This window comes from Rhineura floridana, chromosome 11 (genome assembly GCF_030035675.1).
Source record: "Rhineura floridana isolate rRhiFlo1 chromosome 11, rRhiFlo1.hap2, whole genome shotgun sequence".
NCBI classification, from domain to species: Eukaryota; Metazoa; Chordata; class Lepidosauria; order Squamata; family Rhineuridae; genus Rhineura; species Rhineura floridana.
In genome coordinates, this window is record NC_084490.1 from 66,495,050 (window position 1) to 66,521,281 (window position 26,232).

Genomic DNA, 26,232 nt, shown 5'->3' on the forward strand with positions numbered 1-26,232 from the left:
GTTCATTAACTTCAAACTTACTCGGCCACGAGTGATCGCCAATGAATGAATGAAAATGAACTCTGAGCAGGACTAGTCTTGAATTATCACTTCTTATTACCAAGCAGATATTATGGCATAGTGGAAAAGGGACTTACAAGCAGAGGGTTTGGATTATGTTCCCAGGTAGTGCAAGAGCTTCTTAACATTTCATCTTTGGAGTTTTCCAAAATTACTGTATCTCAAATAGTAGGGACAAAAATTGAACCTATTCATCTGCTCTGTGTGATAGAACCTTGAATCTGGATTTGTGCAAGAAAATGCAATGGGTTAGACCCTGACAATCATACTTGGAGTAGACTTAGTGAAATCAGTGGAACAAGTTTGGCATAACGAAAATACCATTGATTTCTGTAGGTTAATTCTAAGTATGGCCAAATCTGGATCCAGCCCAATATTTTCTGAAGCAGTTAGTGGCATATAGGTTAGAACAGATTCATTGAAACTAGAAGTAGAGCATTGGAGGAGGTATTAATGCTGCCTCTATTGCGTCCGCAGAGTGCTGTCCCAGGAGGCTGTTCCAAGTGGTCCAAAGCCTGGTTGGTCCAGTCTCTTCGGAACCTACGGAACATTCTAAGACCTGTGATGAGTTTGCAAAGCACTTTGCAGATAAAATCAATTGTCTAAAGAGTGCGATTCCGCACGCTATGGATACAGTGAGTGAGCCAAAGTCGGCCAGTGGTTCTCCGGTGGTGTGGGATCAGTTCCAGCTTCTTCCTTCTGATGAAGTGGACAAGGTGCTTTCAACCTTAAGGCCAACCACTTGCTTACTCGACCCTTGCCCGTCGTGGCTCATTATGAACTGCAATGACAGACTGGGCGAGGGGATCAAGGCAGTGGTAAATGCGTCCTTACAAGAGGGCATAATGCCATCAGCCCTCAAGGAGGCAGTAATCAAACCAATTCTAAAGAAGCCCTCCTTGGATCCCCAAGATTTGAACAACTTTCGCCCAATCTCAAACTTACCATTCTTGGGCAAGGTGGTTGAGCGGGTGGTGACGAAGCAGTTGCAAGCGCAATTGGAGGAAGCAGATTATCTGGATCCATTTCAGTCGGGTTTCAGGCCTGGACATGGGTCTGAAACAGCCTTGGTCGCCTTGGTGGATGATATGAGGAGAGTGTTGGATAGGGGTGAGTGCACCTTCCTCGTCCTCCTAGACCTCTCAGCGGCTTTTGATACCATTGACCACAGTATTCTTCTGGATCACCTGGAGGGGTTAGGCATAGGGGGCACTGTATTGCAGTGGTTCCATTCCTTCCTCTCTGATAGGCACCAAAGAGTAGCATTGGGGGATTAGGTTTCGGACCCTTGGCCTCTCACTTGTGGGGTGCCACAGGGTTCCATCCTCTCCCCGATGCTGTTCAACATCTATATAAAGCCGCTGGGTACTATCATCAGGAGATTTGGGCTGCAGTGTCACCAATATGCGGATGACACACAGCTCTATCTCTCATTCAAATCTTCACCGAGGTTGGCTGTAGAAACCCTATCCAAGTGCCTGGAATCGGTGAGTGGCTGGATGGGAAGGAATAAGCTGAAGCTGAACCCTGACAAAACCGAGGTACTGTTTGTGGGAGACAAGGGAAGGTTAGGGGATTTTGACCTGGTGCTCAATGGGGTACAATTGCTCCTGAAAGACCAGGTCCGTAGCCTGGGGGTCATTTTTGACTCCCAACTGTCCATGGAAGCTCAGGTTTCGGCTGTGAGCCGGGCAGCACTGTATCAACTCTATCCCCTACCTTCCCAATCATCTGCTCCCATTGGTAGTACATGCCCTGGTCTCTTCTTGCCTAGACTACTGTAACGCGCTCTACGTGGGGCTACCCTTGAAAACGGTCCAGAAGCTGCAACTGGTACAGAACGCGGCGGCGCACCTGATTAAAGGCAGCCGCCGGTGAGATCATATCACTCCAGTGCTAAAAGAGTTGCACTGGTTACCAGTTGCTTACTGGGCCCAATTCAAGGTGTTGGTTTTTGACCTTTAAATCCCTATACGGTCTTGGCCCAGTTTATCTAAAGGAGCGCCTCCAGCAACATCAGCTATGCCGCCCAACAAGATCAGCCTCAAAAGACCTTCTCTCCATCCCATCAGTCAAAACAGCCAAACTGGTGAGGACTAGAGAGAGGGCTTTTTCAGTTGTGGCCCCCACCCTGAGGAACTCCCTCCCAAATTATCTCCACCATGCCCTTTCCATGATGAGTTTCCGCCAGGCCTTGAAGACCTGGCTCTTCAGGCAGGCTTTTGGGGTTGGCTAGATTTTATCTTCATTGTTTTTAGATTTTTAATGTCTAGGTATTGTATGCCTATTTTGTATGTCGCCCAGAGTGGCTGGACAGCCAGCCAGATGGGTGACTAATAAATTCAATAAATAATAATAATTAATCATTGTGGATTGTCTAATCTAACCCCTGCTCAATGCAAGTGGTCCAGAGCTAGAGCATCCCCCAAACATGGCTGTCCAGCTTCTGCTTGAAGACCTCCACTGAGGAAGAGCCATGACATCCCTATGTCTTCCATTGTCAAACTGCTTCACTATTAAGATGTTTTTCTACTCTTATCCCCAGTTGAGCTAGTCCTGTCCCTTGGGACAGCATAGCACAACTCTTTGCCCTCTTTTGTATGATAGGCCTGCATGTATGTGAAGGGTTCTGTTATATCCCCCCTCAGTCCTCTCTTCTCTATGCTGAACATGCCCACTTCCTTTAACCTTTCCTCATACATGTCTGACCATCTTTCGTTGCCTTTGAATCCATTCAATTTGTCTGTATCCTCCTTAGATTGCAGTGCCCAGAACTTGACACAGTACTTCAGAAGAGATTGGATTACTGCAGAATAAGTGGAACTATTCTCATGAACTGGAACCTATGGTTCTATTAATGCAGCCTAAAACTTTTTTTTACAGCTACATCCTATATGGCTATACATGGGATATCTGGCTGCGTGAGCGAGCCATGCTTTATCTCTTCTTTTTCCCCCCAAAGGCTAGGATACACCCTGGCCCAAAGAAAATGAAGAATGCAAGTATTTATAAAGGACCACAGAAATTATTAGTGCTACTGTTATGTTTCTCTAGCATAGCAGGGAGCCAGAATCCATTTTATATCAGACAATTTGCTTACTTGTCTAGCACCCTTCAGGAAGCCTTCCTGTTTTTCTCAGTTGTAAGCAAAAAATCATAAAGCAGTCTGTGGTTAGCTGTATGTGCCAGGGATGCAGAAGCTGTGGCCTTCCAGATGTTCCAATGCCCATAGCCAGTGGTCAGGAATTTAGGAGTTGGAGTCCAACATCATCTTGAGGTTCAAAGATTCCCCACCCCTACCTAGGGAGAAAGATGTGTGACCAGTTGGTTTAGAGTGGAGGACCAAATAAGGATAGTATCCTCCCAGGGTATGTGTATGTAGATCATTCTGTGCATTCCAGGATATTCTCTACTGTCAACTAAAATAATTACCCTGTTCTTCAAGCTCATTCTACTAAGTCTCGTTAGATTATGAACAGTTTTCTTGGTAGTACTCCCTGTAGCTTTAGCAGCTCCATAATAATAAATTCCTAGTATGTAAGTGCAATGATGGAAAAGTGGGTTTTACACATTTTAATGGGACAGATATCTCTAGACTGACAGCTAGCAACCTTGTCCTTGACTAAAGTCACCCTTCTTTCCCTGATATTTACTCTCCTAGCCCTTAAAACAAGGATGAGAAACCTGTGGCCTTCCAGATGTTGGGCTATAGCTTTCATCATTCCCTGATCATTCACCATGCTTACTGAGATTATGGGAGTTGGGTGTCCAACAACGTAAGGAGGGACACAGGTTCCCCATCCCTGCTTTAAAAAATGCTCTGAATTCTGTCACAAAGCAAATACATTGCATTCTGAATAAATTGTACTTACAGAGTGAAACTTGGCATTGTGTGTTCCAGGGATACATGAATGGGGGTCTGTGGTCTACTTTCACCTGCTCTGAGACCCCTACAAAAATAGAATGTTGAAGGCTCTTTTTAGAGTAAATAGAATTAAAAATCCACTTCTGTACTCTGGTGCTGTACTAAATGTGTCAGGTGACAAGAAAAGGAAGCATTGTCAGGGAAGGGATTATGAGTTGCTAGAAAAACTAATAATGAATGCAAGTTAATCGTATCTTTGTTTTTGCTGTGTTCCAAAAATTTAATAAAATGTTAAAAAAATAATAAAATAATAAGTTGCGGCTGTTCTCAGTAGGCAGCTCTTATTTTTGGTCAGTACTGTTCTTGCTTCCTGCCCTGAGGGCTACTGCCCTTCTTGCATGGGTTGTCTTAGCAACAACAGTACAGTAGCACAAACTCCTGCTTATGTCCTCCTACCTTCAACTTTTGGCCTTCTCTTTACCAAGCCATCCCTCCTTGCTTGTGAGGCCATGACCTTTTGCTAACAACAGTACCAGAAAATTTACCCCACACATGTAAACCAGTCAGAGCCTCTTCCTGCCACAATACCTTGAGGTAGTTTATCAGAGCATAACCAGAGCTGCATTTTTGTTGGGCGAGGATGATGGCTTTGCCATCTTCCTGATTTCAGTGGTTGTCAGAAATGCATTTATGCCCACCCTTGTAGGTCTATCCCTGTGGGTCTATGTAGGAATGAGTAAACTCTTTCATCCTGTCTGTTCAATCCTAGCTGAGTCAAGATATAGTACCCTTTCAAGCAGCCTCTCAGGCTGCTGTGATCAGTAGTGGTCCTCCGAGAACAAACCAGAATAGTAAACAACATTGCAACAAAAAAATTAAAGTGCTGGCTTGAACACAAAGTATGACCTGTTTTGCTCAGAAGCTGGATTCTTTAATGCAGCATAATTTGATATATTATCCTGTTCCATTTTGTCTATCGCTGCCTCAGAGCTTCTTGAAGATTTTAAAAGTGCGAGAGGTTATCTTCATTTGCTGTAATTACAATCTTGGATGAGAGCCACTATAATTTAGTTGTGTTAGTGTTTCTTTAAGCCTTCTAAATGTTCTAATTAGCCTCTAAAACAGGAATGTTTCCAGCTGTTGGCTTTCAACTCCCATTTGTTCCAGCCCACATGGCCAATGGTCAGGGATGATGGGACCTGGTCCGTAGCAATGTGGACTGCCATAGGTTTCCCTGCCCTACTAGAAAATGTTTTTGAAATGTAGCGTGCTCTTCATTTCCAAAAAGGCATCCCAGAGCAGATTCTAATCATAAAGCAGAAAACAAACATAATAAAAAATAAATAAGAGCAGCAAAATTTCATCACAGCATATTGGATAATAAATCACCCAAAGGCCTGGATAAATAAGTGGGTCTTTAACTGGCCCAAAACAGCATAGTAGTAAGCACCAGCCTTATATGGGAGAGAAGGAGATTCCATAATTAGGGTGCTTGTGCTGAGAGTGCCCTCTCCCATGTCACTGCATTCTGAATTTCAGGTTGGTACAGCACCACCAGATGGATATCCCCAACAGATCTTAAAAGTACAGGCAGGTCTATGTGAGAGAAAGTTCTCTGCTAAGTTTCTGGGTCCTAAGATGTTTTGGGCTTTGTATGTCAATGCCAGCACCTTGGAGCTGACTTAGTAGCAAATAGGCAGCCAATGCAGTTCTTTCAATAGTAGTGCAATGTGTCCCCAACATGCCGTCCCACACAACAGCTGTGCTGACACATTCTGCATCAGCTGCATCTTCTAGATCAGATATAGGGCATGTTGCAATAGTCCAGTCTAAAAGTTACCCAATGCATGGATCACTGGGGCCAGACTATCCCTGTCCCAGAGCAGTAATAGTTTGTGCACTGACCAAAGTTGGCAGAAGGCTCTCCTCAGCATGAAAACTAAGTGTGCCTCCGGCAGAAGTGCGGGATCCAGGAGCAGCCCCGAGCTCCACCGGCTCCACTAGAGGTAGTGTGATCCAGTGCAGAACAGGCAATCTGCCCACTTTCTGGACTTGGGAATGCCTGTCTACAGTATCTCCATGTTATCAGGATTCAGTCTCAGCTTATAGACCCTCATCCAATTCACCACTGTGTCCAGCACTGGCCCAGAACCTGTAGAGTGTCTCATGACAGATGAAAAGAGAAATAGAACTTGGTGTCATCAGCATTCTGGTGACATCTCACTCTAAATCTGCTAATGAGCACTCCCTGTGGCTTCATACAGATATTAAATAACATTGGGAACAGAATGGAACCTAATGATACCCCACAGTATAACTGCTGTGGGGCTGAAGTATAGTCTCCCATTGCAATTTTCTGAAAATGGTGAAAGATGTGGCTTGAGGAGAGTCCTGAGGGCCAATTAGAGAGGCCAGGGGGGCTGCATTTGGGCCCTGGACCTGAGAGTCCCCATTCCTCATATGGATCATGCTTTGTGATTTTTCTGGTTGGCTGGCAACTCTAGCCCATGTTTTCAAATTTGAATTGTGCACCAAGAAACTCACAGTCATGTACTACTAAACACAAAGGATTGCAAATATATACTAGCCAAACAGCCTTCTTCTTCCTTGTATTGTTAGCAGTTGGTTTGAATTTGTGCCAAGCAATTCTTTTGTCTAGAGATCTGAAGGTTCAGAAGATGACAAAGGGGAGGGAACAGGTTTTTCCAGGATTGTAACATTTGTAGTGTCCAGGTTGAATGACTGTAACACATGCTGGCCTTGTTTGTACATAATGCTAACTTGGAAGATGTCAGCGCTTGATATGCCCAGTCAATCACTGCACTCTGTGGGTGAGGGCCTCTTGCAGATACCATCTTATCAGGAGGGCTGTTCCACACAACATAGGAAGTGAAGTTGTGGCACCGCCCCTTTGGAATTCATTCTTCTTAAATATTTGACAGGCACCATCTCTGTTACCTTTTTGGTGCCTCCTGAATACCTTCCTCTTTCAACAAGCCATTTATGTAGAGATCTTACCACAGTCTTCATCTGTGTTGGAATTGTAGATATTTTTAAAAAAATCTTTTTAAGATGTTTTATTTTTAAGATGTTTTAAGATTTCTTTGTATTTTGTCCCTTGTTTGTCGCCCTGGGCTCTTTGTGGAAGGAGGGGCAAGATATAAAATTAATTAATTAATAATAGTTGACAAACCATACTTAAAGCTCAGTCATCTGGCAGATGATCACTAACACCAGGGGTAGCCAGTGTGGTGTCCTCCAGGGGTTGTTCAACTCCCATCAGCCCCAGCAAGCATGCCCAATGGTCATGGATAATGGAAAATGGAGTCTAGCAACATTTAGTGGGAACCATGGTGGCTACGCAGGACTTAAATCATAGCTTATATGATAGTTGCTCTCCTTGCTGTTGTCCATGCAGTTTGAATTTTTTACTGGTCTTCACTTACAGCTCTATAGCTTTTCAGTGATGGCAGTTCCTTAGGACTCTGGGTCTGCATATAATGCTAAGCTATGGTTAATATTAACTAAGTTTTATAAACCAACTATTGAGTACCCGGCATATGCTGGGGGGTAAAGAAAGGCCAGGGAAGGAACTGGCAATCCCACCCCATATATACGGTCTGCCTAGTAAACGTTGCAAGACGTCACCCTAAGAGTCAGAAACGACTTGCACTACAAGTGCGGGGACACCTTTACCTTTTATAAACCAACTACCAACTTGATTGAAAAGGGACCTTTAACCATAGTCAATGAATCATAGTTAAGCTGCTGGGCTGTTTCACACATAACGCTAAGCCATAGTTTAATTAATCATGGTATAGCATTATGTGTGAAACAGGCCACTATGTGGGCTGCCTTTGAACAGTGTTCCGAAGTTTCAGCTGGAAAGAATATGTAGCTGTGAAAGTTTAAACAGGAACCTGTTGTCAGTGCAACTAAAACAAATATTGTCAACTTTACTGGCTTCCTGTTTGCTCCTGGAACCAATTCAAAGTGTTGATATTATCCTTTAATGTTCTAAATGACATGGTACCAGGATATGTAAAGGACCTCTTCCACACATACACAATTGCTCACTTTTAGGTCTATATATATATACACGCACGCACACACACACACACCCTTGGAGATTACCTGGGTGGGTACAGAGCACTGAACAGTTTCTGTTGTCACAACAAGATTCTGGAACTATCCCCCAGGATGTCCACTTGGCCCCCTTTACTCCTTGTTCCTCTGGTTTATTTTTTAACACTTTGCTGCTAATACAGATTCTGCTAGGGTTACTATTGTATTGTATTTCTTCGCTTTATACGTATTTTTTATTCTGTTTTGTTACTTTGGATATTGAGAATGTACAGGTTATTCATAAAATCCATGGTCACCTGCCCATATGCTATTATGCTGTTAGCAATTCATAGCAGTTATTGGGGGTCATAAGCGGAAGAATGATATTCAGTAATAGGCAAAAAAAACCCTTGCAGTTTAAGAATGTACCTATAGCCAATAGATATTTCTATCAAACTTTAAAAAGCAGGGAAATTGGGCAGCTATAGTGAATGCACCAGGGGAGCAGGAGATCTGACCTCCTCTCTGAGATACTGTACTCTCCTACAAATTGGTCAAAATGCAAACACCATTTGGGTTGGTCTTTCACAGTCCAATCCACTTCCTGTGTAGCTTGGAAGAATTTGGTAATGTGCCTCTGAACATATGGTGATTGAACATATGCAATCAACCCAAATAACAGAAATAAGACTTATGCTGTGCTGATCTTGTTTTAGCAGGGAGGAAGCAACAAAATTAAGACAGGTGATGTATTTATTTATTTATTGCACTTGTATACCGCCCCATAGCCGAAGCTCTCTGGGCGGTTTACAGCAATCAAAAACATTAAAACAAATATACAATTTAAAACACATATTTTAAAAACAATTTTAAAATTTAAAACAATATAAAAACAATTTAAAACACATGCTATTCAGTTTAAATATGTTTGATTTACTTGGCAATTTTAGTGACATTTCCTATGTTCCCTTTTGCTTCTGTTTTTATGAGGGCAGGTTTGATCATTTGCATGCTTATTGAGTTCAATGGAATTTACTGACATGGGAGGGGGAAGGAAGGGGGAAGGGAGAGGGGGAGGGAGGGAGAGATATTGGGTGGGTGGCACTTGGCAGAGGGAAAGCCCCTTTCCAAAAGGAAAACACTGTTAACACTGTTAATAGTATTATTATTTTGGGGGGTTGTCCCCACCTGTCATCTCCAGAGGTGGAGAATTACTTTTTTGTATGGTTGTTGGAGTTCTTACTTTGCTTCTTTTCTGTGTTACTACTGTTTCTACAGAGAATCTAATCTAGAAAATTATATTTCTCTCATTTTTATCCTAGAAATCTGTTGTCAAATTTATTTTTATTAATTTCAAAGCCTTTTTATTGGTTAATGTCATATGATGGTGAAGACAGCCTTTTGTGTTTCAAACTGGAGGTTATGCTCTGTTTCTATTCTGGGAGCATTAACAGTTGAATCTGAAATGGCAGTCTGATGTAAAATCAGACTGATTACGTTACTGCTTAAGCAATTACTCTAGCTGTTGGCAAAAACAAATTTGGCCTGCCCAAGATGCATGTTTTCAGCCTGCTATGCTTAAGCTACTCCACTTAAGAAAAGGTGAGCATGGTCAATTAAAAACATAGAGCACACCTATAATTTTGCTAGAATATATTTCACCTCCCACTGTTTCATCTTGTGCAAACTGAGACACTCCTCATGTCCATTGGAAACTATTCTGCAGAATAGTCAGTGCCATTATTGTTTTTGGAGCTTTTTTTAGTGTAGCAAAGTGTTGCTGTCCTTTGCATATTCCCAGAAACAGAAGCAAAAGAAAATTATTTACTGTAGGAAACGTCACTAACATTACAAAGTAAATCAAACATATTTAAAGTGACTATCTGAACTATATCAACTGCTTTAATATAGTTGCTTCCTCCCTGCTAAAAGAAGATAAGCACAGCACGTCTTGTTTCTGTTATTTGGGCTGATTGCAGGTGTTGCCATCACTCACCATATACTCAGAGGCACACATTACCAAATTCTTCCAAGCTACACAGGAAGTGGATTGGACTGTGAAAGACCAATCCAAATTGTGTTTGCATTTTGACAAATTTGTAGGGCGGTACAATATCTCAGAAAGGAGATCGGGTCTCCTGCTCCCTTGGTGCATTCACTATAGCTGCCCAATTTCCCTGCTTTTTAAAGTTTGATGGAAATATCTGTTGGCTATGGGTACGTACTTAAACAGCAAGTTTTTTTTGCCTATTAGTGAATTTCTCTGCTTTTTAATCCGGGAGCTAAGAAATGGGATCCTGTGCAAGCCTGCTGAGAATGGATTGATCATTTGCATGCTTATTGAGTTCAGTGGGATTTATTCCACTGCAATCATGCTTAGGATAGGTGAAAGTGACCAGAGGGGATGGGGAGGGGAGGAGGGGTATGGGAGCAGGCGGGAGGGAGAGGAGGAGGGCAGGTTTGATCATTTGCATGCTTATTGAGTTCAGTGGGATTTACTCCCGTGCAATCATGCTTAGGATAGGTAAAACTGACTATGGGGAAGGAGGCCTGGAGTGCGCAGGGAAGAAGGAAGAAGGGAGGAGGAAGGGAGAGGAGAGGGGAAGGAGGGGAAAGGCAGGTCTGATCATTTGCATGCTTATTGAGTTCAATTGAATTTACTCCCATGCAGTCATGCTTAGCATATGTAAAACTGACTAGGGGGAGGAGGAGAAGAGGGAGGGAGGGCTGGAGTGGGCAGGGGAGGAGGAAGAAGGAAGAAGGGAGGGGAGGAAGACAGGAGGAGGAAGGGAGAGGGGAAGGAGGGGAAAGGCAGGTCCAATCATTTGCATGCTTATTGAGTTCAGTGGGATTTACTCCCATGCAGTCATTGCTAGAATAGGTAAAACTGACCATGGAGGGAGGGGAGAGTAGAGGCAAAGAGGAGGGGGGAGAGGGGAGCAGAAGGAGGGGGAGAGGGAAGGAGGGGTTTGGAAGGGGAGGGGGGAGGGGAATGGAAGGGGGAGGGAAGGGGCAAAAGGGAGGTGATGGGAGGGAGGAGGGGAGGGGAGGTTTGATCATTTGAGTGCTTATTGAGTTCAGTGGGATTTACTCCTGGGCAATCATGCTTGAAAATAAAATGGACTGCCTTTGATTCTGACTTATGGCGACCCTATGAGTAGGGGTTTCATGGTAAGCAGTATTCAGAAGTGGTTTACCATTGCCTTCGTCTGAGGCTGAGAGGCAGTGATTGGCCCAAGTTCACCCAGTGAGCTTCATGGCTATATGGGGATTTGAACCCTGGTCTCCCAGGTTGTAGTTCTAGGATAGGTATAACTGCCCATGGGAAGGAAGGAAGAGGATGGGGAAGGAGGGGATTGGAAGGGGATGGCAGAAGGGATGGGTGAAGGGAGGGGAGGAAAGGAGGAGGAGGAGGAGGGAAGGGCATATTTGATCATTTGCCTGCTTTTTGAGTTCAATGGGATTTATGCCTGTACAGTGATGCTTAGTATAGGTAAAATTGACCTGGGGAAGGGGCAGGGAGGGGAGGAGAAGGGCAGGAAGGCAAGGGAGGGGGAGGGGAGGAGATTGGATGGGTGGGCACTGGGCAGAGGGGAAGCCCATTTCCTTTACAAAAGAAAAACATTATGAACAGTATCGTTCTTTTTCAGCATTTCCCCCAGCTTTTTATTCTACAGCAGGCACATGTAGCCTCCCACCCAAATTTAAACCAAAGCTGTCCCTGGCCACATACACACCAGACCTTCATTGCACTTTGGACAGTCATGGCTCCTTCCAAAGAATCCTGGGAAGTGTAGTTAGTGAAGGGTGCTGAGAGTTGCTAGGAGATGTCCTATTACCCTCGCAGAGCTTCAGTCAGAGTGGTTGACTGTTAAACCACTCTGGCCATTGGAGCTCTGTCAGGGGAACAGGAGTCTCCTCTCAGCACCCTTCGGAAACTACTCTTCCCAGGATTCTTTAGGGAAAGCCATGACTGTTTAAAGTGGGATAAAGGTCTGGTGTGGGTGTGGCCCCCTGATTAGCCAAGCCCAGCAGCTGGGAGTCTGGCTTTTTGAACACTAACAGTTTGTTCTTATTGAGCATTCCCAGGTTTATCGAGTTCAGTACTAAATTTCTTCAATCAATTAAAAATCAGCCGGGCATTTTTTTAAACTTTTCAACTGCAGAAGATGGTCAGAGCATGGGGCAAGGTCAGTAATAGGATTACAAGGTACTCTGTGAACATGGCTCATTTGTAATTAATTTCATGAGAACCGTGACAGAAAAAAGTCCAAAAGGGGTCTGGTTTTTCTCTCTCTCTTTTTACACTTTGAACTCTCGATTTATTTATTATTTATTTATTCTATTTCTATGCCACCTTTTGGCCAGAAAGACCCTCAAGGCGGCTCACAAAAAAATAAAATAAACAGAAATACAAAATACACATCAGAAAAGAATACAGTGCACAAAAATTCAAACAACAAAATATTAACATTGTTTAAAAAACAAGGTTCTTTACAGACCTGGAGATAATCTGTCCTTAAAATGTAGCACTGCCACTCCAAGAATTTTAGTCCTGAAACATTGAGCTGCTGTTGTAAAGGATTTGCTCACCAACACCATCTCGATTCTCTCTGACTGTTTTGTGTGTCGCCATGAAACTTGAGAGGGTTGTTAAGCAAGCGTTTCTGAGTTCAGGACTATATGTTTTGTAAGGTTTTGTTTTGAAATGAGCTTATGGGAAGCATCAGAATGGCATGGGGGGCTATTTTTAATTTAACATTGCGGAATGCGAAAAATCCATGCTGACTATATCGTTTGTTCTTAATTTTTCTACTTAAAGTAAATATTTGAGAGCAATTAATAGTTGAAATGCAAGCCAGTATAACAAAAAAAAGGTTCAATTGTACGTGTTTCCTAAGCATAACACGCTGTAAGCAGCATGTAAAATATCCATGTGGTCCCACAGCCAAAGAGGTAGAGAAAGAAATGGGGCGAGAGAATATGTTAATAGAATTTTTCACTCACAAGTAACAACCTTCTGGCAAGCCTAGTTATATAGTTGCCCAGTTGTAAGCCAAGTATTTTCCAAGGAGATGCTCAACTAACACACCATCCAACAAAGCAGAAAGATAGTGAGATCCTTGTAAAGTTAGTATAAATAAAAAAGGTATGAAGAGCTGATTAAACTGCAGTGTACAGCCTACTTACTCGAGAGATTATTCATTGTTATACAAAATTGTTCAGATATAAAATAGATTATAGACTGAAATCTAATATGAGACTAATGCATAAGGCTTTAAGCTGGAGTCTGATTCCTTTTACATTCCTCTAGTTAGTAAATATCGGCCAGAATTCATTCAGAACAACCATAACACTGCTCAACATAATGTTGAAATAATTCTAAACTTATTTCAGTAATTCGTTTTTTAAAGACAGATGTGTATAAAATGTCACATTTAGAGGAGAGGCCATAGCTCTGTGGTGGAGCACATGCGTTGCATAGGGAAGGTCCCAGGTTCAGTTGTTAATCTTCAGTTAAAAGGGTCTTGTGTAACATGATGGGAAAGTCGTCTGTTTGAAACTCGAGAACATACATGGACATCATTGGATCAATGGTTTCACTCAGTAGAAGGCAGTGTTATATATTCATGTCAATTTTCAGAATAGATATATTCTCATACTAGATGAAATCAGTACTGTTTTTATTTGTATCCTTCTCACTTAAAAAAGAAAGTCGGAACAGCTTAGCTGGGGATCTCAGTGGTCTCCTGTTCAGGCACCTGCTTCACTTCAGTAAGCTTCAGCATGAGGTAGTTCCAAATCACAACATAAATTCCAAATTGCTCATTTGGAATTCCACATAGTTAATAATCTGCTTTTGAACTTAAAATTGTAAGACTCATTCTACTAAAGCAGGCCATTCTTTCACTAACTTTTAAAATAGAAACATGAAAAAGATACGTGTTTGGCAGGTCAAGGCCCTGAGAGAACTCTTGCCTCTTTAAAAGTTGCACAGAAGGGAGGGTGTATTTGGAGAGACAAGCAACTGATGGAATTTTAAAATTGATTAGGTTATCTCTTAGGACAGAGTGCTGTCAAGGCAGTGTATTATAAAATCACAATTCCAAAAATATAACGTGATGTAAAACAGATTCCATTAATCAGACCTGCATCACCAAGCCCTTTAAAATACAGTTCAAGCAATGCAAAAAGCAATAATAATCTAACAAACCAGGACTCTAAAATACAACAATTCTTAAACATGCAGGAGCCCTCTCGGGACCTGACTGGGAACTTTGATTCTAAGTTGTAAGTGGTACTAACAAATAGCAGTAGTAGTACTAAATGATGTTTTGTATCATGTGAACCAGCCCTGTAGCCAGGATAGGTCAAATGGGTGCATCATCCTCCCTTCCAATTTCTTGTCTTTTTAATTTGTGACATGACAGACAATGACAGCCTCCATGTAAAGAATGCCACTTCTTTTAAAGAACCAGAGCCATTTAAGAATAGGACCCTTTAAAAAATTAAGTGAATAAGTCTCATCTGGAAGTGCCCCAAAAGGTCTGCTCACTTGAGATTCTTCCCAGACTGAGGGTGGATTTTTCATGATCACAGTCATCCTGTAATTAGTTAAGTGATCCTGGAAAAAAAAAGCTTGTGTAGTAGCATGACCCTTGAAGAATTAAATATGAGACCTTTGTATTATGGGCTAGAGTTAGACTCCACCCCTTGGACTTTCCTTTGCTCTGCTTTTCACTTTCACTTTAGTTCTGTTTTTCCATCCATCCAGCAATATAGAAGGATGTTTCTACAATTATTATGATGGATTAGGATTGGGTGCTTATTGCTGTAGGTTGAAATAAAGAGATAACAAGATAATTTTATCTGAAAAAAATATCTATTCTAAGTTACTGTTTATTCTCTTCAAACACTCAGTATACTCACAATCATAATGGATATTTTTTCTTCCTTTTCTTGTGTACTTGATGGCAAAGGATGAAAATAGCCCTAAATGTAAATGTACTGCCCTCAAGTCGATTCCGACTTATGGCGACCCTATGAATAGGGTTTTCATGAGGCCGAGAGGCAGTGATTGGCCCAAGGTCATCCAGTGAGCTTCATGGCTATGTGGGGATTCGAACCCTGGTCTCCCAGGTCGTAGTCCAACACCTTAACCACTACACCACGCTGGCTCTCTGAAAATAGCCCTAGAAGAATAGAAATACTGCTGTGCATACTTCAGCTGGCTGGCTGGCTGGCCACTTCAGCTGTAAGTCGGGCCTGGTTTCTTTTCTTTTTTTTTAATTAATTTTTATTCAAATTTTCAAAAACAAAAAACAACACAAAACAAAAACAATTATACAAAAAAAAATGTTGACTTCCGATTTGTCGCAGATCAACCATAGGTCTACAATATATAACTATCCTGTCTCTAAAATTATATTACAAAATCACTTTCCTCCAGTAGTTATCTTAATTAATCATCAAATCTCATAAACATTACTTTATTCTTTCCACAAAAAGTCCAAAAGAGATTTCAATTCCTTGAGAGATATATCTTTCAATTTTTCTCCAAATAAACATGTAGCTTAATCCATCTGATTCAAATCTGTTAGGTCCAGTAATTTCAATAGCCATTCCTCCATTATCTATATTAATTCCATCTTCCATCTTCAATAATCCTGTTAAATCCAGTAATTTCAGTAGCCATTCTTCCATTATCAGTATCCCATAATAATCTTGTTGTCATAGCCATAATCCAAATAAACATATCGATTAATCCATCTCGTCGAATCTATTAGGTCCAATAATTTCCATAACCATTCTTCCATTATCAATATTAATTCCATCTTCCATCTTCAATAGTCCTGTTAAATCCAGTGGTTTCAGTATCCACTCATCCATTATCAGTATCTCATGATGATCTTGCTGTCATAGCCATAGTCATATAACAAGAGTCTGATGGGAATTTCCCCCTTCACAATTATGTCCTTGCCATCAATTCTAAATATGTTGCTGAAATATTGTTGTAAAGTCACTTCTCTGCTCTTCTTTTTTACAAAATGCACTGGCTCATCTCTTAAGAGTTTTTCCATTGTCACATATTTGTAATTAATTCCATAGATTTTTTCTATGTCAAGCTCCATCACATCATTCCAGTCGAAAATTATCCAAGACGTTGATAACTTTATCACTAATATCTTCATTAGTTTCTTCAGAGACAATGTTGAATTCCAAACAGTAAACTTTATTTCTAACATCCGTAAACTCCAGATCTTTTTCCAATTCCTCATTTGTTCCAGTCTCCATGGCTTGTATCTTCCCTTTAATTTTTCTTTTCTCACCTCTAATCCCATCAAAATCCTCTTTCACAGAATCCCCTATTTTTTTAAACTCCTGCATCATTTTGCTAAGTTCAATTTTCATCTCCTGTCTGCCGTGTCTCAGGGTTTGTTTCATTATCTCAATCTCACTCATTATTTTCTGAAACATAATTTCTTCCATGGTCTCAGTCACTTTCCTGGTTGTCATTCTTAAAACCACAAAAACAAAAAATTATTTCAGCCACAATTGGGTTAATGTTTCAGGCTTGCAGACATCAATACAGCCTGTCTTATCTCTTATATATTCAGGAAAACAAAACAAGTTTAGTTCCCAGCTTCAAACAGTTAGTGGCGTCGTGAGTAAGCAGATTCGTCAAAATAAAATAGACCAAAAAAAAAAAAATAGTTCCAGACATAATACTCCAAAGTTCATAAATCAAATTTGTTTATTTTTTTCCCTCCTCGAAATAAAAATCCCTCTTCCGTTAATATCTTTAGAATGCACTTCCAGGCCCGCTTTTTGCAATAAAAACAAAGATAAGCTTTTTTCGATTTCTTTCCTCCTGAGTTTCGTGAGTGAAAGAGAAATTTTTTAACTCACCCAGTTCTTTATAGCTGATTCATTGACAAATCTCTTTTTGGTGCAACAATTTAAACCAAGTAAAAAAAAAATGGAAAGAAGGATGCTTCCCTGTTAGTTCATTTTTCTTTGAAGAAAAGATAAACATGTCGCTTAATCAGCAAGAGCTTTGATGGAAGTCCGTCCAGCATTCGCTGGCTGAACTTTCTCTCATAAATTAATGAAATCCAGTCTTCCCAACAAAAACAGGCTTTGTGGTTAATCTCACGTTTCTCCATGACCGGGAGAAAATCTTAACCAGTCAAAAAAAAAAATTCTGACTGATTAAAGCTGAAAAAGCTTCTTCTGAGACAAGAGCTTGTCTCAGAGGCAGCACAGGCGAATCACCCTTCCCGGAAGTCTCTGTCGGGCCTGGTTTCTAATTTTCCCAGGGTGTGCGGCTCAGCATGAGACTTTTCAGGGTTCCTGGGCAGAAAAAATCAAAGTAGCAACCAGTTAAAAAAATTCCAATTGCTTTCCACAATTAGTTTTCAGCCAGTCTTTTATACTGCAACCAGTTAAAAGGGTTTCCCTTGGTTGTCCAACAGGAAGGAAAATCTAAAGGTCAGGAACAAGACTTAGAAGGAGAGACTCTCGAGGAGTTAATGCCTTTTGGCATCCCTTTGTTCACTGTATCCTTAACATCCTTCTTTCTTATGAAACAAAAAATATGTCAGTCATTTAATTCAAGGTATTTATACTAAATTTTCCATAACCTTGACCTTTGCATAGACCGTTATATAACTTAACATGCTGTCTGCATGGAGGAGGAGTGAAGGGAAGATCACTGCCTTCCCCTGGCCTGGCCTGGCCCTCACATCCTCTCCAGTAGTGCATTTGGGGGGAATTGCTTGGTGCTATGTATCCCCCTCCAAAAAAAACACCCTATCTAGAAATGTGGCTGTCCACTTAACAAGGAAGGCTAGCTGCAGGGCTGATGTCAGCCAATTAAATAATACATCTTTGCTCCCGACCCAGCAAAGATAACTGACACGTACGTGTCTGCTATGAAGAATGCACAGAAAGCCCATGTTCAACAGCTATTGCTTGTTATTTCAATGTCTGTGTATACAGTTCAGCTTTCAAAGTGCAAAAATAGGAAACTAATGACTGTTACCCTCTTTCCCAGAACTTGTGATTTCCGTCATCTGGCTATACATTTGGTGTAGAGATGCTCATCCGCAAAAGTGGATGTTGAGCCTACTGTTGTCCATACAGGGACATAAAGTATATTAGGGCCATTATGTTAAGCTGGAAGTTTCTGTTTTTGGTTGCAAGTATAACCCAAGCCTTCCCATACCATGTCTGTCTGAAATTCATGTATACCACTTCATATTATGACCATATATTGACTGATTTAATATTACCCTATTTTATTTTTATATTTTTTTTTATTTTGGGTCCAAAATGAAATTTCAGAACTACGATTGCTTTTATGTGTTTTACAATAGTTCCAAATATGGACATAATGTAAACTTTTTTCCTACTGTGGGAAGGTTATCATGGCAGTGCTTTCTGGCATATACTTTGATTTTCACAGCATCAGTGACCTCTGAAATGGGACAGTTTCTGGCCATCTGTAAAAGCATTTTGTGGGGTTTAGTATCTTGCTGTATAATACTATACATGTCTGTTCAGAAATAAGCTCCATTGACTTACATTGTAAATGGCACAATTCTTGAGTGTGAGGTCAAATCCTCCCAGTCAAGTTGTTTGGGAGACAGACACACTAATGATGTCACTGCTGCTAGAGAGAATTAGCTTCTGCAGGGAGAAGCTAGCATGATTGTTCTCCTTTTGCACAAAGTGCTTCTGACCTTGTAGGTGCTTAATGCAAAGTGACAGAGTTTCAGGTAGTCATTTCTGCAGCCTTGGGAAGGGTTGAAAGAGGAGTATGTGTGCATGTACAGTATGCGCACAAAATATCAGGGTGGAGGCTGGATGTGGCCAATGAGCCACTAAGTTGCCTGGATCCCAGTTAGGAAGGAAATATCTATAGTTCCAAAATCTGAAAGTAGTTTTTTCCATTTCCCCAACTATCTGGCCAAGCCATCCATGTCAGACAAGTGTAACAGAAAGTTGGAAATACAGGATGTGATTCCACTGAAAATAATTTTAGGAGCTTTTCCAATCCATTTTCAGTTTAGCATATATCAGTTACACTCTTTTAAAATGGGCATAATCATTTTGATAGCTCCTTGTAAAGTAACTTTGAACTCTCAGTGGAGATGCTTGTGGAATTCCATCTTTGTGAATTCCTACATGAAGTAACCTGATCCACACTTCTTGTACTAATATGCTAGTACAAAGGGGTGCAGGATCCTCCGTGGCACAGAGTGGTAAGCGGTGGTAACACAGCCGAAGCTCTGCTCACGGCCAGAGTTCGATTCCAACGGAAGGAGGAAGTCGAATCTCCGGTAAAAGGGGTCGAGGTCCACTCAGCCTTCCATCCATCTGTGGTCGCTGGGGGTTAAAGAAAGGCCGGGGAAGGAACTGGCAATCCCACCCCATATATACGGTCTGCCTAGTAAACGTCGCAAGACATCACTCTGAGTCCGAAATGACTTGCACTACAAGTGCAGGGACACCTTTACCTTTTTACAAAGGGGTGCTCCCCTGCTCACTCCACTCTCCAAACCCCATCTCCCTGCCTCAGCTTCCTCCCCCAGAACCCAACATCTCTCTCCCATGCCTCAGTTTCCTTTCCCATGACTGCAATGTCAAAAAAATTTCTATGACAAAAGAGTCAATATCTCCACCCCACCCCCACACTACTCTGTCTCCCATCCAAAGCTTCCCACCTAAAGGACAATGATATCTCTCCTCCCACTGCCCTTCCTTCCTTCCTTCCTTCCTTCCTTCCTTCCTTCCTTCCTTCCTTCCTTCCTTCCTTCCTTCGCCTGCCAGAAGAAGCCTCCTTGGTGCCAGGAGAAAGTGGGAGAACAGGGAGAATTCCCCCAGCAGGTCATGGTGGCGCCTCCTATTCTCCTTCCGAGGTGCCCCATTTGGGCTCTGAGGAGGATTTCTGCAAGAGCCAGCTTTCAAGTCTGTCTGTGTGACTCTTGCACCCCCTAGTGACCAGTACAAATATTATAGAAAGAGGTAGCCACCAGACTTCAAACTTAAATGTTGTGATGCAGTTCTCAGCAGTTTAAATGTATCAAAATATGCATTTAGACATAAGTTTCTAAGAGAGTTCCCCCTCCCCCCAATTTACAGAACCAGAATGGAATTGTGGGTGAAAATACATGTGAAAATACACATCAATGGCAATTCTATTTCGGATTTTTATCATGTTATATTTTTCACACTTGCTCATATTTTAATTGTGATTTTATTTGTTGTACACCGCCCTGAGAGCTTTCTGCTATAGGGCGGTCTAGAAATGTAATTAAATAAAATAAAATAAATAAAATAAATAAAGTGACATAGACCAGAAATAGGCTGTTTATTGATTGATTGATTGATTTATAACACAGAACTGCAATATGCAAAACAACGAAGCGAAATAAAATACACATATTTGCTCATATAATACAAAACCCTTCTTCAGAAAGTCATAACATTAGGGTAGTGTTAATATTAGTAAGTGACTGTATGACTATAAATAATATATGATATGCAATACATATCATTAGGAGAAGGAAAATGAAATAAACTTTCTTCATGTATCTATAGCCCTGGTCTTCATCCACATCCTCCAGAATGGATTTCAGTGGGGATATACAGTATTTAGATTCATTAATAGTTTCTTTCAATCTCATATACTTAAAATTAAGAAGTTATTTTTGTCTGTTTTATCCTACTAATGCTATCTCCCCAGAAAGGTTTATCCAAGAGAATCTCTTATCAGATCTTGAATTGTGATATTCACTTGATGTCCATGCAAGAAAAGTTTACCTGCTTAATTTCTGTGTGCCAAATTGATGTTAAATACATAGGAATAGGGTCAGCAAACAAATTAGCAATCGTATCCATGACCTTTGTAATTTCTGACTTTTCATACAAGATAAGGCTAGCCTAAAAAATAACAGAGATAGCATCAAAAAACATCCTATCCTGAAAATGTTGTTTCCTCTCCATGAAGCAAAGACAGGGAAAATGCCTTGCCTGAGGAGAGGAGGAGAGCACCTTAAAACTTCTAAGAGAAGCTGGGGAAGGTTTGATAGGCAGTCCAAAGAGTTTGCTTTGTGGGCCGGCACACAGGCCATGTAATAATTCTCCAGCTTCCCACTTTTGTCTTAACACACTGCCTTGAGGGGGGGCAATGTTTTGAGAACTCTCTAGGAACTAGTAGTGAATGGAATGAGTGTGGAAGAGATTCTGTAAAGTTGTTCATGTCTTACAGGAATACAAGCGCAAGTTAGCCAGAGTCTCTCAGGTACGGAAAGAACTCAAGTCACGTATCCAGACCCTTCCTGACCTTTCAAGACTCCCCAATGTCACAGGAAGTCAGGTGCATCTTCCGTTTGCAGGAGATGTCTATAATGATGATTGACATTCAGATGTTCCACTGGAAAGAGGAATTGGTCGGATTGATGGATATTATTTTTGTATATTTGTTGGGAGTAGCACTGAAGTGTTCTAATTTATAAGAAATGTCAAATGTTGCTTTGTTTACTATTTTACTGAAAGAGTGATGAAGCAGGTACTATAAGAGGCAGCATCTGTGTTATTATGTTTAAAAGAGAGATTATTGCAATTAACTTTTGTACTCTGATTAGACCCAGTAGAAAATTGTTTCTATTTTTATTTTTCTTACGTGATCTTTACTGGATATGGTTCTGTTAATTAAACTTAGCATAAGAATCTGCGCTTAGCAAGTGAAGAAATACAGAAATTGATCTTTTGGTTGCAAAAGATAACTCCTGCAACTTGGTTTGAAATGTGACAGTAATCGTTTTCTTCTCCAAAAAAGTCAATTGTCTTAATATTATGTCATTTAAAAAACTTTGAATACAAATCATATTAAAAGCAGATGTTGAATGACCAAAAATGACCTTATTTAAGTGAATTAGAACACTGAATGTTATAGAATGTTACTAATAATCATTCCTCCTCTCTTGCAAGCTGATTTTTTAATACTGAATGACCATATATTTGCACAATAACACTTTTCTAGACCAGTCTCAGTCGAAAAACCTCATCTTAGAAAACAAACAGGCCAGTAGGGGTAGTCTGGAAGCAACTGGTATATCAGACTGAATCTGTATTTATTTTCAATTAACTGTGCTTAATAGTAAAAGAAAAGCTTAACAGTTCAATCCTGTACATGTCTGCTCAGAAGTAAACCCCACTGTATTCAGTAGGGCTTACTTCTAGTTAAGTGTGCATAGGATTGAAGCACAAGAACATATTGCTGTGTGTGCTATATTGATTAGGTGGAGCTTTAAACTATCCTCTTTTCTGTAATGGGGAACTCACCCAGTGAAGTAAACAAGGGGGATTGCTGCCATGTTAGTTGCTAGAAGATTCTTAACAATTCACTCCCCAGCTCAAAATATTAACACTGAGAAAATTTATACTTGACGACCCATGGGAGAGATGAATACATGCTGATGTCCCCCCTGCCTCTCAGCATATTTACCTATTTACTTGCACAGACCACTTCCCATATTGTCTATGAGCCAGGAGTCTAAAAATGGGCAGGTGGTTACCATCTGGGGCTATATTTGTCATGGGTACCAGTCACAAAATAGCTGATGCAGGGCATGGCATAACACAAAATGACTGCCACATCTTAAAAGATCAAAAAAAGAAAGAAAAAAGGAGGACCACAAAATGGTTCAGACATGCCCCCCCCCAGCAGGAAAAAGGTATCTACTATTGTGCACTTTTTCAGTAATGCTCTCAAAAATTATAGACTGAAATCTATACTTTCAATACTTTATGGATGTTTTCCAGTAAATGTGGCCCCCCAGGACCCAAATAGGGCAAAACATGTAATACCTGTAGCCCCAAACTGGTTGTTATGATGTTAAGGTATTTTTTTCAGTGACAGCTACTCATTACCAAATCGCTAACATGGCTGAAAATTTTTGAAAATTTACCCCAGATAATAACGGCCCACCCCTTCGGACTCATAGACTGTTAAAATTTCAGATACTGAAGTGACTGGTGGGTGTTAGCGCCCCTTTCTGTGACTTAGAATTTTAAGTCAGGAAATGGGCTTAAGGGACACTGCCCTGCTCTCTGGTCTACTTTTAACTCTTCACTGTCACCCTTAAACTATAGACCAGTGACATGGATTACATTTCCACTGCTGGAAAAATGTTGCATGGTAATAGGCAGACAAAACAAATTGTTTCACAACAAACATACTATTTTGAATATAGCTGCTTAAATATGTGAAAATATAGTTCCTCTTTCTCAGACAAGACCCTCATAGAGTTAGTATGTAAACATACTGGCACAGTTTGTTATTGTTGCTACATCTCCCTTATTATAGCAATTTTAGTTATAAGCCATTTCATTGTCAGTCTTGAATGCAAAACCCAGTTGCATCCACTTCTAGTACATCACAGTTTCAGCATGAAACATCTAAGGTCAATTAATTTTGAATGAAGTACATGCTTACACTTCTTCCAATGAAATAAGTGAGAAATAAAAGTGCTTAATCTTTTGTGTCTTGCTCTAATTTTATGGAAGATGCAAACCATGAGAAAAAAATACTTTTCACTTGTATTTTAAACAGCTTGTCCCTAACAGTTTGAAGGTTTTTGATTTTATTTTAGTAACATAGTCCTAAAATACTGATAGACACATGTAAGAATGCAACAGTATATAAGGTGCTCAGTAGTCTCAGGCAATGTTTCAAATAAAACATCTGGAAAGGGGGATTTCAAAGTTGAAAATTCTCCATATTGATAAATCGTTTTGTGGTTCAGGTATACTACAGGTCTAAACTATAATTTTATTTCTGCTTTTTCTAATTCATTCCATTCCAAACATTGGGTGGTTATTACATCCAGATTTAGCAGAATATAAATAATTTCCTTTTCTTCCAAGAACACTTGAAAACTCAATTCATACCACATAGGTTTGCATATCCTGGCTTTATTTATATATCAGGTTTTTGGCATGTAATGTTGAGCCATAGATTAGTGTTACAACCCCGTTATTGAAACTGTAGTAAATCAACTTGTAATGTTCCCTGTTTGTTTCAATAAACCGTACTAAACAGTAAACTACAGTTCTTTGTTTGGACATAACAAGAAGCTGCAGTTAGTTGAAAATGGTAGCAAAACCTACCAGTCTCCCCTCCCATCTCGAGCATGGCATCAAATAGGAGGAGAGTGAGTATGAGTCCAAGTTTTGTGCACTTAATTTAACATACATGGTGTAGTGTTACATCAAACCAGGCCACTGAGCATTGCTGAAACACTTGGTTATATGATTAATTTTTCTATGTGTGAATATTTTTGTGGCAAATAAAAGCACCCTTCTTTTACCAACGTGTAGAAAATAAGCTGTTTGAAAAGGTGGTCTACAGATAGATTCATAGTCTGCTCTTGGTAGATAACTTTGGGGAAAATGTTTACATTCCAACTTGCATCTGTTTTATTAGGAGCCTATGACAGCATTCACATACCATGGAAATCCATAAAGCATACTGTCAGACCCCTACTCTGGGTCTGGTCTCGTAATGGATCTCTCACACTGGCCCCAGCACAGGTCTGTCATGATCCCACTACTAGGTGGCACCACCTGACACTCTGTAAGGCAATACTGCCCCGAGACTGTGCCTTAGTCTCCTCCTCAGATTACTACCTAGTGTCTGGGTGCACTTACAGGCTACAACCCCCCTGTATCTTTCTGCCTTTAAAGATTACAGCCCTGGGTTGCTTTGGATACCTGCTGCTGTTACACTATCCCTTCACCGCTGCCACCATTGATACTGTTCCCAGCTTTGGTATTTGCTCTGCCCACCCTTCTGGTCTGTAATATCCCAGCCAAGGATCAGGCGTGTTGTTGAAACAAAACTATTTATTTATTAACACAAGGAAAAAACAAGATTACTTTACATTCAGTCAACATGCGTGTGGTTACATATAACAGTTTTCTCTTTATATATCTTAGTCCTAAAGCCTGCCTCACTACCTGCCTAAACACAAATCCACCCCTTCAAAACCCAGAACCAACAACCAACCAACCCTCTCCAACTGTCATCCTCTCATTTATACCTTCAACCACCCAGACACTCAGCCAATCACAACTCAAATTCTTCAACATTCCAACTCATATACTCCCCTCTCCCAACTCTCTCTACTTACCATATTTACACTACAAAACCCGCACTTACCATAAATACTGTGCAAATATAACAGGGGCATCACACATACCTCCCTGTGATCATTTCTGTTTTGGTCCATACTCTTAGGATCAATGAAACACTAACCTTGGTTTGCCATGACATGCGTATCAATGCTTATAACTTCTTTCTTCTAAACAGATCAGGATTGGTAAGCCAAGAACAAACTTTGAGATCCAGGTTTCAAAAATTTGATGCCTTACTGAAATACGACTTGTTGAAAATACTTCCTCAAGGTAAAGAGGAGGTGGACACTAATTAAAAAAATAGATACAGTCCAGCCAAAGGCAAGCCATTTTTAAGTCCCATTGATTTCAGTGGTATTTTGAAGTTTTTACTTTGGTAGACCATGCCCACTCTTCTCCCCCACTCCCCAGGATTTTAGTTTGATTAGTGTATGGCTAACCTATTTAAAGTAGCTCATTTGAGGTTTTTCCTCCAGTATTAATTTTTCAAGGAAAAACTTGTATCTCTTTCTACATTACAACTCAACTAACATTCTCAGATTGCCTGTAGAAACCAAATTATCACTATATTTCATATTCTAAACATAGCCATTCGTATTTTGAGAAAAATAGGGCTCAGAAGCTGTAAATATTCCCCAAGTAAAACCAGAGTTTCAGTGACATACAAAGTTACTAATTTTACCACATTCAGAATGTTTAAATAAATTACTTCCATATGCAGCATGCTTTGGATTGCAACATAAAAGTATTAATCTGTTGTAACAATCATCCAGTCTTAAGTATACAGTAATGAAAAGATATAGTACATCTGATTGCCCTGCTCTAAAACAATACACACATAAAAGCTATTCAGCAAAAAAGAGAAAAAGGAGAAAGGGAGAATAATTGTTTGTATTGATGGATGCAATTAGGAAACAACACTAAGGTGAAATCAACAATTGTTTCAACATTTTTTTTACTCCATAAAAACTGTTGAATTTATATCTAGAAATAATCTTGTTCAGAGTTCCAAGTGCACTCTAAAACACATGCATTTA

At 40.5% G+C, this 26,232-nt stretch overlaps 1 protein-coding gene across 5 annotated transcripts in view; it reads left to right on the plus strand.

Annotated features, from left to right (window-relative positions):
- The window catches only part of RPRD1A (regulation of nuclear pre-mRNA domain containing 1A), a 56,647-nt gene extending 30,743 nt beyond the window's left edge, over window positions 1-25,904 (plus strand). For 4 of the 5 annotated variants that reach the window (XM_061588653.1, XM_061588654.1, XM_061588652.1 and 1 more), the window contains exon 8: window positions 21,267-25,904. In XM_061588653.1, coding sequence (XP_061444637.1) covers window positions 21,267-21,416 — 150 coding nt within the window. In that variant the 3' untranslated portion in view covers window positions 21,417-25,904. The remainder of the gene's footprint in view (window positions 1-21,266) is intronic. The other variant, XM_061588651.1, reaches the window with a different exon arrangement.
- The last annotated feature ends 328 nt before the right edge of the window (window positions 25,905-26,232 follow it).